Genomic DNA, 14,168 nt, shown 5'->3' with positions numbered 1-14,168 from the left:
CTTAAAGACAGCATAAGTCTGTTCTAGATGGTTAATAATGAATAGGTTAGTGTTTTTCGTACCTACCATTGTTCTGTTTGATTAAATTCAGTCGATCAAGCCTTTACTAACATTACACCTTACGAAATAATAAAAAACATTTATGAATTGTGCTGTTTTCGGATCAATATCTGTTTCGGCCAATAGTCAATGCTCCAATGTCGGTATTGGTAATCGAATGTTATCATTAAAGCAAAGAAACCAGTTCAAGAAACTGTTCAAACAAAGTGTTCAAAAAGTACAAAGAAGTATCTTGATAAACATCTTGAACCACATCTAAAAAAATCTTTTCATCTCATAGGTGAACTATCAATTATTTAAATATGTATTTACGAGAACTTGAATTATAGTTTACTTATTTAATAATTGTTTACTTACTCAATGTATTCTAATTTATTTATTTACTCATTTAATTATTTACTGTTGTGTAGCAAATGGGTTAAAAAATTGCTATAATACGAAAAGGGGCAGGATTAAAAAAGCTCCGCTTCTTCCTACTCCTTTTCGGACATGCTGAAATGAAACAACTGAAAATATGTGGTGTATTATGTTGTAATTGTATGCATGTTCGAAATAAACTGACAACAACCAACCAAGAAATTCTCACTACATGTGAGAAAAAATGCACACCACCGTCTTACGTTAGTGGTGATGTATAAATATCAGTAAGCTACATTTACACCAAGTCTTACAGTTTAGTTTGCCACGGTACAAAAAGTGCGACATGATATCATGCAAACAAGAAATATAACTTTGATTGTTAATTCCGGTGGTCAGTGCAAGTTGGCCAAACTGTGACGCAATAAACAACAACCCCTACTGGTTTTAAAGTCTTTGATCCAATTTTGTCCAGACTTTGTTAAATTTAACTCACAAACAAACTTCAATTGAAATGTAGTCTTCTCATTGAGGGTAAAGATCCAATGACTAATGTGCAAAGTAATACTTCATGGATCTTTGGATGGACAGGGTTTTTTTTTTGACTTTTTTGAACTTTTTTGATTTAATATTTCTCTCTTTTTTTGCAGGACTTTTAGCCAAAAGAGGGCGTCTGTCGAGCGGGACTACGCCCAGGTAAGCAAACCTCCATGTAGTAAAGAAAACAAAGCGTCACTACAGAAGTTGTAGTGACCTCTCGCTATTGGGGCCCCCCTGCGAGCTTCCCCACAGACGTCAGAATGAACGCCCGAGAAAAAAAAAAACCCTTCTCCTCCTCGGTGGTGTTGCGGCGTTTTCGTCCCCGTGAGGAATGTCCAGTGCCAATGTGAAGAGAGGGGGGAGGCCGGTCTGTGGTCCGCCTAGCAACCCCAAATTGTCGTGTTTGCCCATCTGCATCATGAGGCGGAGAAGGAAGTGCCTCCGCCGGAGAGGTCACGCTCCGTGTTTGCTCGGACGTCTGCAGGATTACGTAAAAAATACTTGTTGACCGATTTTCACAAACCTGCTTAACGGATGATGGACAGGAGGATTGCTGTGGTGAGGGTTGGGCTGTGTTAGAATTTTCTTCACAATAGGTCTAAACCACGTCGGATTGCTACTTACTTGGTCACAACCAGCAGAGGGCGCAATTTATATTAAGCCCGACTAAATTGCTACCTAAACAGGCTACAAACGTGACAATTGGGGCGGAAACGATTCCTTGGGTGATTGGAGTATCTCGATTACAAAAAAAATATCAAGGATTTTTCTCTGCCTTGAGAAGTCATTTATTTAATGGTAAAGCTTAGCGCATATTGTGCTAGCCGTGCAAGCTAAAACTGGTAATAGCATAGTTATGGTGTAATAGACATCCTGGCCTTGCTGACGTTCACTAAGTTCATAGAGTGCATGGTGACAGTAGATTGCTTGAAAATACAAGCATAACGATGTGAAATTGGAGTTTTAGATACAAATGGTTATTAGAAGGGATGTACTGTATATTGTGAGGATTTTATCGATAATACCATAATCAATATTCTTTATCGATACCGGCATTCATCAATACTCTTATCGTTGATCTATGTAATTGGTGTAAATAAAGATGTCAAAAAATGCATTTTTTATTAGCAGAAGAGGTTGTACACCACCAATATCATGTAACATCGCACATTAGGGAAGTTTTTTTTCAAACATTTGTTTTTTTTAATCTTAGACAAGTCAACTGTGTTAGCAGTGCAAAGTGCAATTTAGTTATGTCATCATCTTGTACACACCCCACAGATCCATCGCTCATTTTAATAACACTCAGCTGTAAATAATGGCATTCATGTGCAGAGCTGCAGAGCACAGACCTTTTACATGATTTATTTATTTATTATATTTCTTTGTTCATTTACAGACAACTCCACACGACATCATTGTCTCCCTTGTCAATATCAGAGTTCGTTCTGCAAAAGGGTAATACCTACAAGCGTACATCTTATGGATAGGGACCCACAGTTAAAATATACATCATCATATAACATACACAATTCAGTAGAATACAATTCATTTCAAAACCTACCCACCCAATACCCATTTACAATTCCATACCAACCTACCAACTGGTTGACATTTATAAAGAAGGAATCTTTAAATCCACCAAATCAATCTCAATATCCTATTATTCAAATTTGAATAAAAGTTTCATCATGGAGATTTGCGATAATCTTATCATACATACAGAGGTCAAGACCAACATTATGCAACTAACGTGAAATCCTCAGCCATATAATTTATATCATACAAATCAATACAATCAATTCTCATGTTAAATTAGTGTGCATTTAAGCAAGGTGTGTTTTGATGCCACACAAATGCGATAGTGTGACATCAGACAGCAACTATTGACCTGTCAGCGGAGACTATCTTGCTTCAGAGCAACTTTATGGATTATTGTATTACTTAAATGTTTCACTTTTATTAGTGGATTAATTTTGGCCTGTGGATTACTGGATTGCTGAAGCACGGTAGCGGCGGTCGGGAGTAAAGCGCGTTCACTTCAAACTGACACTTAACTCTTATCAGCGTGCGTGACTTTGAGGAAGAAATATTGTGTTGCAAACTTTTGTGTGGCCTTGGTTTCCATATTTGTGATTTTTCCAAGCTGATTATCACATCCTAGCTGATTATCACATCCTATCTGTGTTTTTTTTATGCGTGGCAGTGGCACCTAAAGTGAATGTGACGGTGTGTCACAATAATGACGGAGAGCTGGGTTGAAAAAATACAGATAGCCGTATTATTTGTCCAGAATCTTAACAGTCCTCCTGGACCGACCCAATTAGGAACCAGCACAAATAAAACGGTATTTGGTATGCATCCCTCATTGTTAGCGCTAATTCTCAATTTGCTAACATACTCTACTTCCGGTTTGCGGGTTAAAACGCGATTTCACAATAAAGGGAATATGTCACTTTTTAGGTTTTAGGTCGTAATGTAATTTCACAATAAAATATGCTCTAGTGCAAGGGTCTCCCAACTTTCCAGCAAGGGCTGCAGTGCATGCTGATCATTTTTATTAATGCGGGGGTCCACATTTGTACATTTAAGATGCTAAAACCAAATTAATGTACATCATATATGATAAACCTTTTGGAAAAAAAAATATTATCCAAGCTTCTGTGTTATAGGTGACAAACTAAATAGTTCTAGTGATATACATCTCTTTAATGATGAATTTCTTTCATTTTCAGAACATGTCGCGGGACAATAGAAATCAAGTTGCAGGCCGAAAATAGACCCCAGTCTGCACTTTAGACACCCCTGCTCTATAGCGTAATGATGATAATAGTTAAGGGAACTGGCTGTAATGCAAGTGGATGTGATTAATGTGTACATTTGATGCTGTTTCTCAAGTCAATGGCAATGTACTTTATTTGGATTAGAAATAAGAGTAGTCAAAAACCTCTGAAAAAGAAGTGGTCAGCATAGGCGACCTGACGCAACCGTCATCTAGACATGTTTTGAATTTATTGTTGTTGACAGACTCCTTGCAGGGCTTTGAACCACACAACAAAATGAATGTGCTGCACTTGCATGATCGCTGACCAATTCATATTTTGGCCTATTTAACGTCTTAATTTTTTTCTTGTGTATTTATAATTGCTCTTTAAAGGCCTACTGAAACCCACTACTACCGACCACGCAGTCTGATAGTTTATATATCAATGATGAAATCTTAACATTGCAACACATGCCAATACGGCCGGGTTAACTTATAAAGTACAATTTTAAATTTCCCGCTAAACTTCCGGTTGAAAAACGTCTATGTATGATGACGTATGCGCGTGACGTCACTAGTTAAACGGAAGTATTGGTACACCATTGAATCCAATACAAAAAAGCTCTGTTTTCATCTCAAAATTCCACAGTATTCTGGACATCTGTGTTGGTGAATCTTTTGCAATTTGTTTAATGAACAATGAAGACTGCAAAGAAGAAAGTTGTAGGTGGGATCGGTGTATTAGCTGCTGGCTGTAGCAACAAAACCAGGAGGACTTTGACTTGGATAGCAGACGCGCTAGCTGACGCTAGCCGCCGACCGCACGGATGATCGGGTGAAGTCTTTCGTCCTTCCGTCGATCGCTGGAACGCAGGTGAGCACGGGTGTTGATGAGCAGATGAGGGCTGGCTAGCGAAGGTGGAGCGCTAATGTTTTTATCATAACTCTGTGAGGTCCCGTTGCTAAGTTAGCTTCAATGGCGTCGTTAGCAACAGCATTTTTAAGCTTCGCCAAGCTGGAAATTATTAACCGTGTATTTACATGTCCACGGTTTAATAGTATTGTTGATCTTCTGTCTATCCTTCCAGTCAGTGGTTTATTTATTTTGTTTCTATCTGCATTTGAGCCCGATGCTATCACGTTAGCTCAGTAGCTAAAGAGCTTCACCGATGTATTGTCGTGGAGATAAAAGTCACTGTGAATGTCCATTTCGCGTTCTCGACTCTCATTTTCAAGAGGATATAGTATCCGAGGTGGTTTAAAATACAAATCCGTGATCCACAATAGAAAAAGGAGAAAGTGTGGAATCCAATGAACCCTTGTACCTAAGTTACGGTCAGAGCGAAAAAAGATACCTGCACTGCATTCTAGTCCTTCACTCTCACGTTCCTCATCCACGAATCTTTCATCCTCGCTCAAATTAATAGGGTAATCGTCGCTTTCTCGGTCCGAATGTCTCTCGCTGCATTGTAAACAATAGGGAAATGTGAGCAGCCCTCCAGCCTGTGACGTCACGCTACTTCCGGTAGGGGCAAGGCTTTTTTTTATCAGCGACCAAAAGTTGCGAACTTTATCGTCGTTGTTCTCTACTAAATCCTTTCAGCAAAAATATGGCAATATCGCGAAATGATAAAGGATGACACATAGAATGGATTTGCTTTCCCCGTTTAAATAAAAAAAATTCATTTCAGTAGGCCTTTAACCATACAAAAATGTGTTTTCTCCGTTTACTCGATTAATAGAAATAATTTTCTGTAGAATATCCGATTACTAAAATATTTGTTAGCTGCTGATCAAAGAAATTGAAAAAATGTTTTTTTGCTGTAAATATTGCAATACCATGCACAGCTAAAACTGAAAAAAATAGATTCAAATACAGCAATTCAACTACAAATGTGAAACTATAATGTGATATAAACTAATTTCTTACAAAGTGAAATATGTCAAACGTTTGTTATAATTTTGATGATCATGGTTTACAGTTTTTGAAAACCCAAAATTTTCGGAAATTTTCAATTCGAGGTTCTCTTAGGCTGCAAGCCATTATCATCAAAATTACATGACAAGAAGTCTTGAAATTTCCTAAGTTGCACCTTAGTTTCACCTTGTAAATCTAATTTCTGGTATAAAATAACCTTTGCACGATATTCAAATGTTATGAGTTTCACCTGTATACCATACTTGCTTCAAAGTCAATGCAGTGAGGTTCCCGAAGTCAGCGCATCAACACGTCTGAAAGCGGATCTTTTCACTTTTGGAGCTTGCTTTTCCACTTGGAAATGTATTTGGGGAAAAAGGTTTCGCCTTTCTGCGCTTTGTGTTTTATTGTTTTACTGTAAATTCAATCCAAAGGACACATTTCTCGGCTGGCATGACAGTGGCCTGTAAAAGTTGTCCGCCCTCATATTAGTTCTTCCTGGTGCAGCCTCCGCATCGGGTCGTAGCGAGCATCTCTGGAGAGAAGAACAATGTGCTGAAATGAAGACTAGCCTCAGAGTTGTTTATAAGAAAACGGAGTCATAGATGATGCATTTTTTTTCATGTGTGATCATCTTAAAAGTGTTTTTTCTACGCTCGGGAACGAAAAGTGAGCCTGAAAGATTGGCTTGTGCCACAATCAATCGGGCACTTTTAGCTCCTCGTACACCTGCGAGCTGCTTCAGCCAGCAGGGGGATTGCTATTCCCATCACTGCGAACCATTAAAATGACCTCCTCTGTTTGGCTCTTCCTTCTCCTCCAAGCGCTCTTATTCAGATGTGTCCGCTTCGCCCAGTTCAGTGGAGCATTCTCGCGTCACTCCCACAAAGGGCCAGTTTGTCGCGGTTCTCCGGGCTTGGCACCGAGACTATCGGGTTCAGAGGGGTCTCGACTACCTCAGGACCTACCTAAATGTATCCCATAAAAATGAGTACATTGCCCTCAGTTTTAAAGAGCCTTTTTATCATCTATTCTGGAAGGGTAACCCTTTACAAAGTAAGGATGTCAGATATTTGTTTTTTTACCGATATCCTATATGTATGCGGATATTGCACTTAATTTCCAATACGATATATTCCGGAAACCAGTGGCGGGCCGTGCGTTTCCCACCCAGGCCTTCAGTGATGTCCGACTTCAATGATTACCTCTCAAAATACCATCATTGATGTTGTAGGGAGTAGCGGGGGGTGTATATTGTAGTGTCCCAGAACAGTTAGTGCTGCAAGGGGTTCTGGGTATTTGTTCTGTTGTGTTTATGTTGTGTTACGATGCGGATGTTCTCCCGAAATGTGTTTGTCATTCTTGTTTGGTGTGGGTTCACAGTGTGGCGCATATTTGTAACAGTGTTAAAGTTGTTTTTACGGCACCCTCAGTGTGACCTGTATGGCTGTTGACCAAGTATGCCTTGTAGGGGTGTGGGAAAAAAATCGATTCCAATTCGAATCGCGATTCTCACGTTGTGCGATTCAGAATCGATTCTCATTTTTAAAAAATCGTTTTTTTTTTTTTTTTAAAATATTTAAATGAATCAATCCAACAAAACAATACACAGCAATACCATAACAATGCAATCCAATTTCAAAACCAAACCCGACCCAGCAACACTCAGAACTGCAATAAACAGAGCATTTGAGAGGAGACACAAACACGACACAGAACAAACCAAAAGTAGTGAAACAAAAATGAATATTATCAACAACAGTATCATTATTAGTTACAATTTCAACATAGCAGTGATTAAAAATCCCTCATTGACATTATCATTAGACATTTATAAAAAAAAAAAAAGAACAATAGTGTCACAGTGGCTTACACTTGCATCGCATCTCATAAGCTTGACAACACACTGTGTCCAATATTTTCACAAAGATAAAATAAGTCACATTTTTGGTTCATTTAATAGTTCAAACAAATTTACATTATTGCAATCAGTTGATAAAACATTGTCCTTTACAATTATAAAAGCTTTTTACAAAAATCTACTACTCTGCTTGTGTGTCAGCAGACTGGGGTAGACCCTGCTGAAATGTATTGAATGAATAGAGAATCCTTTTGAATCGGGAAAAAAAACTTTTTTGAATCGAGAATCGTGTTGAATTGAAAAAAACTTGATTTTGAATCGAATCGTGACCCCAAGAATCGATATTGAATCGAATCGTGGGACACCCAAAGATTTACAGCCCTAATGCCTTGCATTCACTTGTGTGTGTGAAAAGCTGTAGATATTATGTGATTGGGCCGGCACGCAAAGGCAGTGCCTTTAAGGTTTATTGGCGCTCAGTACTTCTCCCTACGTCCGTGTCTCCGTACAGCGGCGTTTTAAAGTCATAAATTTTACTTTTTGAAACCGATACCGATAATTTCCAATATTACATTTTGAAGCATTTATCGGCCGATAATATCGGCAGCCCGATATTATCGGGCATCTCTAATTTAAACAGTGTTTCGTAAAGCAACAACTCGGCGAGTCGAAATTAAAGAAAGCAAATGTGGGCAAAATCTAAACAAAAAGGCAGCAAATATCAATGAAACAATGTTGACATCTATAGTTATATTTCGATAAAGACGGGGGAAAACACGCATACTCAATATTCTATACACTATACGATGCATGATTTACCCGGAGAGTCCCAGCCACACACAAAGAAGTTGTAGACCACCATGCTTGTTCAAGTTTTCATCTGTTTTGTCGTTTAGAATGACAACTGGAGATAGTTTGGCATGTCTGGGAACGCGACTGACGTATAATCCTTGAGATCACTCGACAAATCTTATTTTGATAACATATAGGGATAGATTCTATTGCATCGTTTGATTTTTTTGCTCGTATCTGCTTTTTATGGTAAGATCTAGGCCCCTTGCGTACTCAAATAGTCTGCACTCTGTTTGCTGCACAGTAGCCATGTTTGTCTTGTGGCCCACCACTTGGTTCACTTCTGTTCAAAACTCCAGTGTCCGATTACAACCTATACTAAGTCCCTTTAAGGAATTTGCGATATCGCTATCGCACCAATTCACACAAGTTCAACCAATCCCAGTGAATTATGCGCAGCCTCGCAACATTGTGTCTCCGCAACTTACCCACAAAATTGGCCAATCAGACTAACAGGAACACTTAAAACTAGAGATGTCCGATAATATCGGCAGATAAATGCTTTAAAATGTAATATGGTAAATGATCAGTATCGGTTTCAAAAAGTAAAATGTATTACTTTTTAAAACGCCGCTGTACGGAGTGGTACACGGGCGTAGCGAGAAATACAGAGCAGTTGCGTCTACCAGTCATACTTGTCAACCCTCCCAATTTTCCCGAATTTCAGTGCCCCACCCCGAAAATCTCCCGGGGCAACCATTCTCCCGAATTTCACCCGATTTCCACCCAGGCAACAATATTGGGGGCGTGCCTTAAAGGCACTGCCTTTGCGTGCCGGCCCAATCCCATAATATCTACGGCTTTTCACACAAGTGAATGCAAGGCATACTCCATACAGGTCACACTGAGGGTGGCCGTATAAACAACTTTAACACTGTTACAAATATGCGCCACACTGTGAACCCACACCAAACAAGAATGACAAACATATTTCGGGAGAACATCCGCACCGTAACACAACATAAACACAACAGAACAAATACCCAGAACCCCTTGCAGCACTAACTCTTCCGGGACGCTACAATAAACACACCCCGCAACCCTGCCCCCCCAACTCAGCCCACCTCAACCTCCTCATGCTCTCTCAGGGAGAGCATGTCCCAAATTCCAAGCTGCTGTTTTGAGGCATGTTAAAAGAAATAATGCACTTTGTGACTTCCATAATAAATATGGCAGTGCCATGTTGGCATTTTTTTCCATAACTTGAGTTGATTTATTTTGGAAAACCTTGTTACATTGTTTAATGCATCCAGCGTGGCATCACAACAAAATTAGGCATAATAATGTGTTAATTCCACGACTGTATATATCGGTATCGGTTGATATCGGAATCGGTAATTAAGAGTTGGACAATATCGGAATATTGGATATCGGCAAAAAAGCCATTATCGTACATCTCTACTTAAAACATTGAGCGATTCAATCTTATTAGATTTGCAACTTTTGCCAATTCAGGCCTTTTAAGTCGCAGTGATCACAAAAAAGCAGCGAAATCCCAGAGGGACTGTATACTACTATATGGCGAGCTGTACACTGACTACTCAAAAGTATTTCCAAGTTAAATTTTTATAGTATTGTCCCTTGAGAATGTCAAAAACATGCATGCTGAAATGTGAGATACTGTGATACATCAGTCGGACCTTGTTGCATCTCTTCCTTTAAAATGTTTACTCTCTTCTGCTATTTTGGTTCCCGTACGGTTAACCTCACCGTTTGGCCGACGTGCAGGATTTCAACATATCTTCAGGGCTCGATTTGGCCTCCCATGAATTAAGGTTTTCTCCCCCAGCCGTCTTACCCACCTAAAATGAGTTGGGCAAAAAAAAAAAGGGTGAAAGAGTGCACGCAGTTTAAGCACAGAGATGACAGCTTCCTATATACTATAAAGTAGGGATTTTCAACCGGTGGTCCCTGACCCCCAGGGGTCCACCAAGGTACGGCAGGGGGAGTCGTGAAATTAAATAGACATTAACATTGATCCAACTCGCTGTAGTGTAAATTAGAAATGGCAGTGGCATGGCTACCTTACTTTATTAGATTAGAACACCAGTTGGCAGCCAGCATTTAGTGTGCATGTTGGCAGCCAGTGATTAGCGCACTAGTTGTCAGCTAGCGATTGGTGTACCAGTTGCCAGGCTGGCGATTAGCTTGTTAGTTTGCGATAAGTACACTAGTTTCCAGCTATCAATTAGCGCATTGGTTACCGCAAGTACGCCGGTTGCCAAGCGATTGCGTACACTAGTTGCCAGCTAGCGATTAGCATGCCAGTTAGAAATTAGCACACACTTTTCCAACCAGGGATTAGCGTCACAGTTGCCATTTAGCTATTAGCCCACTAATGGCCAGCTAGCAATTAGAGTGCCAGCTAGCAATTTGCCCACCAGTTGCCAGCCAGCGATTAGCGCATCAGTTGCCAGCTAGCAATTACATTTCTAGTTACTTTTTAATTTTATTTATTTTTTATGAATAATGTACATACAAACATATATTCTCAATGTACACAAAAAACAAGGCACTTTCAACAAATCTCAATCATTTTAAACATCAATCAGGTTGAGCAAATACTGTCTTTCACAAAACATGTAAAGGAAAGAAAACTAAAGCAAATACAAATAGAATATAAAAATAATAATTAAAAAAACAGGATAAGATACGAAATTTAAACAGACAAGAAAGGCTAATCTAAATCACTTTAAATTTCTGAATTTACTTTGTAACATAACAAAAAACACAAAAACTCTAATAATTGGAAATAAGCTTGGTAAAACACTCTAGGTGGGCAGCACGGTGGCAGAGGGGTTAGTGCGTCTGCCTCACAATACGAAGGTCCTGAGTAGTCGTGAGTTCAATTCCGGCCTCGGGATCTTTCTGTGTGGAGTTTGCATGTTCTCCCCGTGACTGCGTGGGTTTCCTCCGGGTACTCCGGCTTCCTCCCACCTCCAAAGCCACGCACCTGGGAATAGGTTGATTGGCAACACTAAATTGGCCCTAGTGTGTGAATGTCAGTGTGAATGTTGTCTGTCTATCTGTGTTGGCCCTGCGATGAGGTGGCGACTTGTCCAGGGTGTACCCCGCCTTCCGCCCGATTGTAGCTGAGATAGGTTCCAGCGCCCCCCGCGACCCCGAAGGGAATAAGCCGTAGAAAATGGATGGATGGATGGATGGAAAACACTCTAGGTACTAGCTGGCGATAAGCATGCTAGTTGCCAATGAGCGATTAGCCAGTAGTTGTCAGCTAGCAATCAGCCAGCCAGTTGTTAGCTAGCTATTAGGGCTGCAATAGTGTATTATTTGAATATCTTATTGCACAATGACAACGTGCCTTTATTACCAGTTCATTTAAAACACAATTCTATACATGTATAAGTAGGGCTGCCTGCTGCTCCATCTCTCCATCAACCTACTCAGTGGCCTAGTGGTTAGAGTGTCCGCCCTGAGATCGGTAGGTTGTGAGTTCAAACCCCGGCCGAGTCATACCAAAGACTATAAAAATGGGACCCATTACCTCCCTGCTTGGCACACAGCATCAAGGGTTGGAATTGGGGGTTAAATCACCAAAAAGGATTCCCAGGCGCGGCACCGCTGCTGCCCACTGCTCCCCTCACCTCCCGGGGGGTGAACAAGGGGATTTGCAGAGGACACATTTCACCACACCTAGTGTGTGTGTGACAATCATTGGTACTTTAACTTGAAATTGAACTTAACTTAACTTTGCAGGTCTTTGGTCTGGAAAACATTGAAGACCTCTGCTATTAAGAAGAGGGTTTTAATGTGCTCCTCACTTTGTCTCCTCCAGGCCCTGCAGAAGTTGGCCAATCAGTACCTAAAGAGGGAATGGCCAGAAAGCCCGTCAGAAGAAGAAGCGGATCACAGGTGAGGCAAAGCGGGAGGATTATTATGTGTCTTCTTCTTACACATCGTGAAGCTCTGCACGTCTCTTTTAGTCCCCCAATTGCTCCATTTGGGCCGCAAACTTCCTCTCAGTGCAGAAATGCTCACACACTGTTGCTTCAGCTGTGTATAACAACTGTGTGTGTGTGTGTGTGTGTATGTGTGTGTATGTGTGTGTGTGTGTGTGTGTGTTTGGCACAGGAACATGTATTGCGTATGGAGGGACTACTTGGAGGGTACAGTCCAGGTCACCCAGTCTAGGATCAGCGCCTGCGACAACTACAAAGTGCAGGTGGCCGACCCGGCCAAGACGGCGAGGCTGCAGAAGGAGCAGCAGCTGCGTAAGGTAAAGCACAACGCGGCATCAAGGGTCAATCTCACCACGTGAGCTCGGGTTTCTGACACTCGTGTTACCCGAGCCGTCCAACTATTTGGACAGCTTCTCTAACGCCGTTTAGGTCAGGTGTCCGTCCCCGCTTCCTGTAGGGTCCAACTAGGTCAAGTGCGACTCTGCTGCATTGTTAAAAGCTCATTTACGACCAAGCTGCTTAACCCCTTTAAAGCCGGGCTCTTCAACTGGCCGGCCGCGGGCCAAATGTGGCACGGGAATGATATCAAATCACAGTTTGGTCAGGAGCTACTAACATTTTTGTAGCAGATTCCTGAAAAACTATTGTCATATGGAGGATCTTTGACTAGCAGTTTTGCTTGTACAGTGTGTTCTTTAAAACAGTAGAACGCTCCTCTCATATTGAGGATCTGTGCTGTTATTACGCACCTACTGCAAAAATGCTGCTGTCATAGCGAAGATCTTTGACTAGCGATTTTGGTTGGAGCTCATCATTTTTGCAGTTGGTCTCAAAAACAGCACTGCTCCTGTTAGAGGATATTCGACTTGCGTTTTTGCAGTTGGTCCTTAAAAACATAACAGCAGTGTTTATGTCCTACAGATGATCTTTGACTCGCATTCTTAATAGTCGCTTTTTAAAAACAGCCGTGTTTCTGTCATATAGATTATCTTTGACACGCGTTATTAGTAGTAGCTTCTTAGAAACAGCTGTTTATATAATATAGAAGATCTTTGATGAGCTTTTTAAATAGTAGCTCCTTGCAAACAGCAGTGTTTATGTCCATCCATCCATCCATTTTCTACCGCTTATTCCCTTTGGGGTCGCGGGGGGCGCTGGAGCCTATCTCAGCTACAATCGGGCGGAAGGCGGGGTACACCCTGGACAAGTCGCCACCTCATCGCAGGGAGTGTTTATGTCATGTAGATCAATGTTTTTCAACCTTTTTTGAGCCAAGGCACATTTTTTGCGTTGGAAAAATCCGGAGGCACAACACCAGCATTAAAAAAACGAAACTCAGTTGACAATAAAAAGTCGTTGTCGCAATTGTTGGATATGAATTCAAACCATAGCCAACCATGCATCACTATAGCTCAGTAAGTGTACTGTCACGACCTGTCACATCACGCCGTGACTTATTTTGAGTTTTTTGTTGTTTTCTTGTGTGTAGTGTTTTAGTTCTTGTCTTGCGCTTCTATTTTGGTGGCTTTTTCTCTTTTTTTTGTATTTTCCTTTAGCAGTTTCATGTCTTACTTTGAGCGATATTTCCCGCATTTACTTTGTTTTAGCAATCAAGAATATTTCAGTTCTTTTTATCCTTCTTTGTGGGGACATTGTTGATTGTCATGTCATGTTCGGATGTACATTGTGGATGCCGTCTTTGCTCCACAGTAAGTCTTTGCTGTCGTCCAGCATTGTATTTTAGTTTACTTTGTAGCCAGTTCATATTTTAATTTCGTTCTGCATAGCCTTTCCTAAGCTTCAATGCCTTTTCTTAGGGGCACTCACCTTTTATATATTTTTGGTTTAAGCATTAGACACCTTTTTGCCTGCACACTACCTCCCGCTGTTTCCGAC

At 40.7% G+C, this 14,168-nt stretch overlaps 1 protein-coding gene across 1 annotated transcript in view; it reads left to right on the top strand.

Annotated features, from left to right (window-relative positions):
* LOC133649861 (F-BAR and double SH3 domains protein 2-like) overlaps positions 1 to 14,168 on the top strand; it is a 54,576-nt gene that overhangs the window by 10,164 nt on the left and 30,244 nt on the right. The window contains exons 3-5 of the mRNA XM_062046538.1: positions 1,068 to 1,113; positions 12,149 to 12,225; positions 12,445 to 12,589. Of these exons, the coding sequence (XP_061902522.1) occupies positions 1,068 to 1,113; positions 12,149 to 12,225; positions 12,445 to 12,589 (268 nt within the window). The remainder of the gene's footprint in view (positions 1 to 1,067; positions 1,114 to 12,148; positions 12,226 to 12,444; positions 12,590 to 14,168) is intronic.

This window comes from Entelurus aequoreus, linkage group LG05, assembly GCF_033978785.1.
Source record: "Entelurus aequoreus isolate RoL-2023_Sb linkage group LG05, RoL_Eaeq_v1.1, whole genome shotgun sequence".
NCBI classification, from domain to species: Eukaryota; Metazoa; Chordata; class Actinopteri; order Syngnathiformes; family Syngnathidae; genus Entelurus; species Entelurus aequoreus.
The sequence above is the reverse complement of the archived record's forward strand: the minus strand, read 5'-3'. Positions and strand labels throughout refer to the sequence as shown.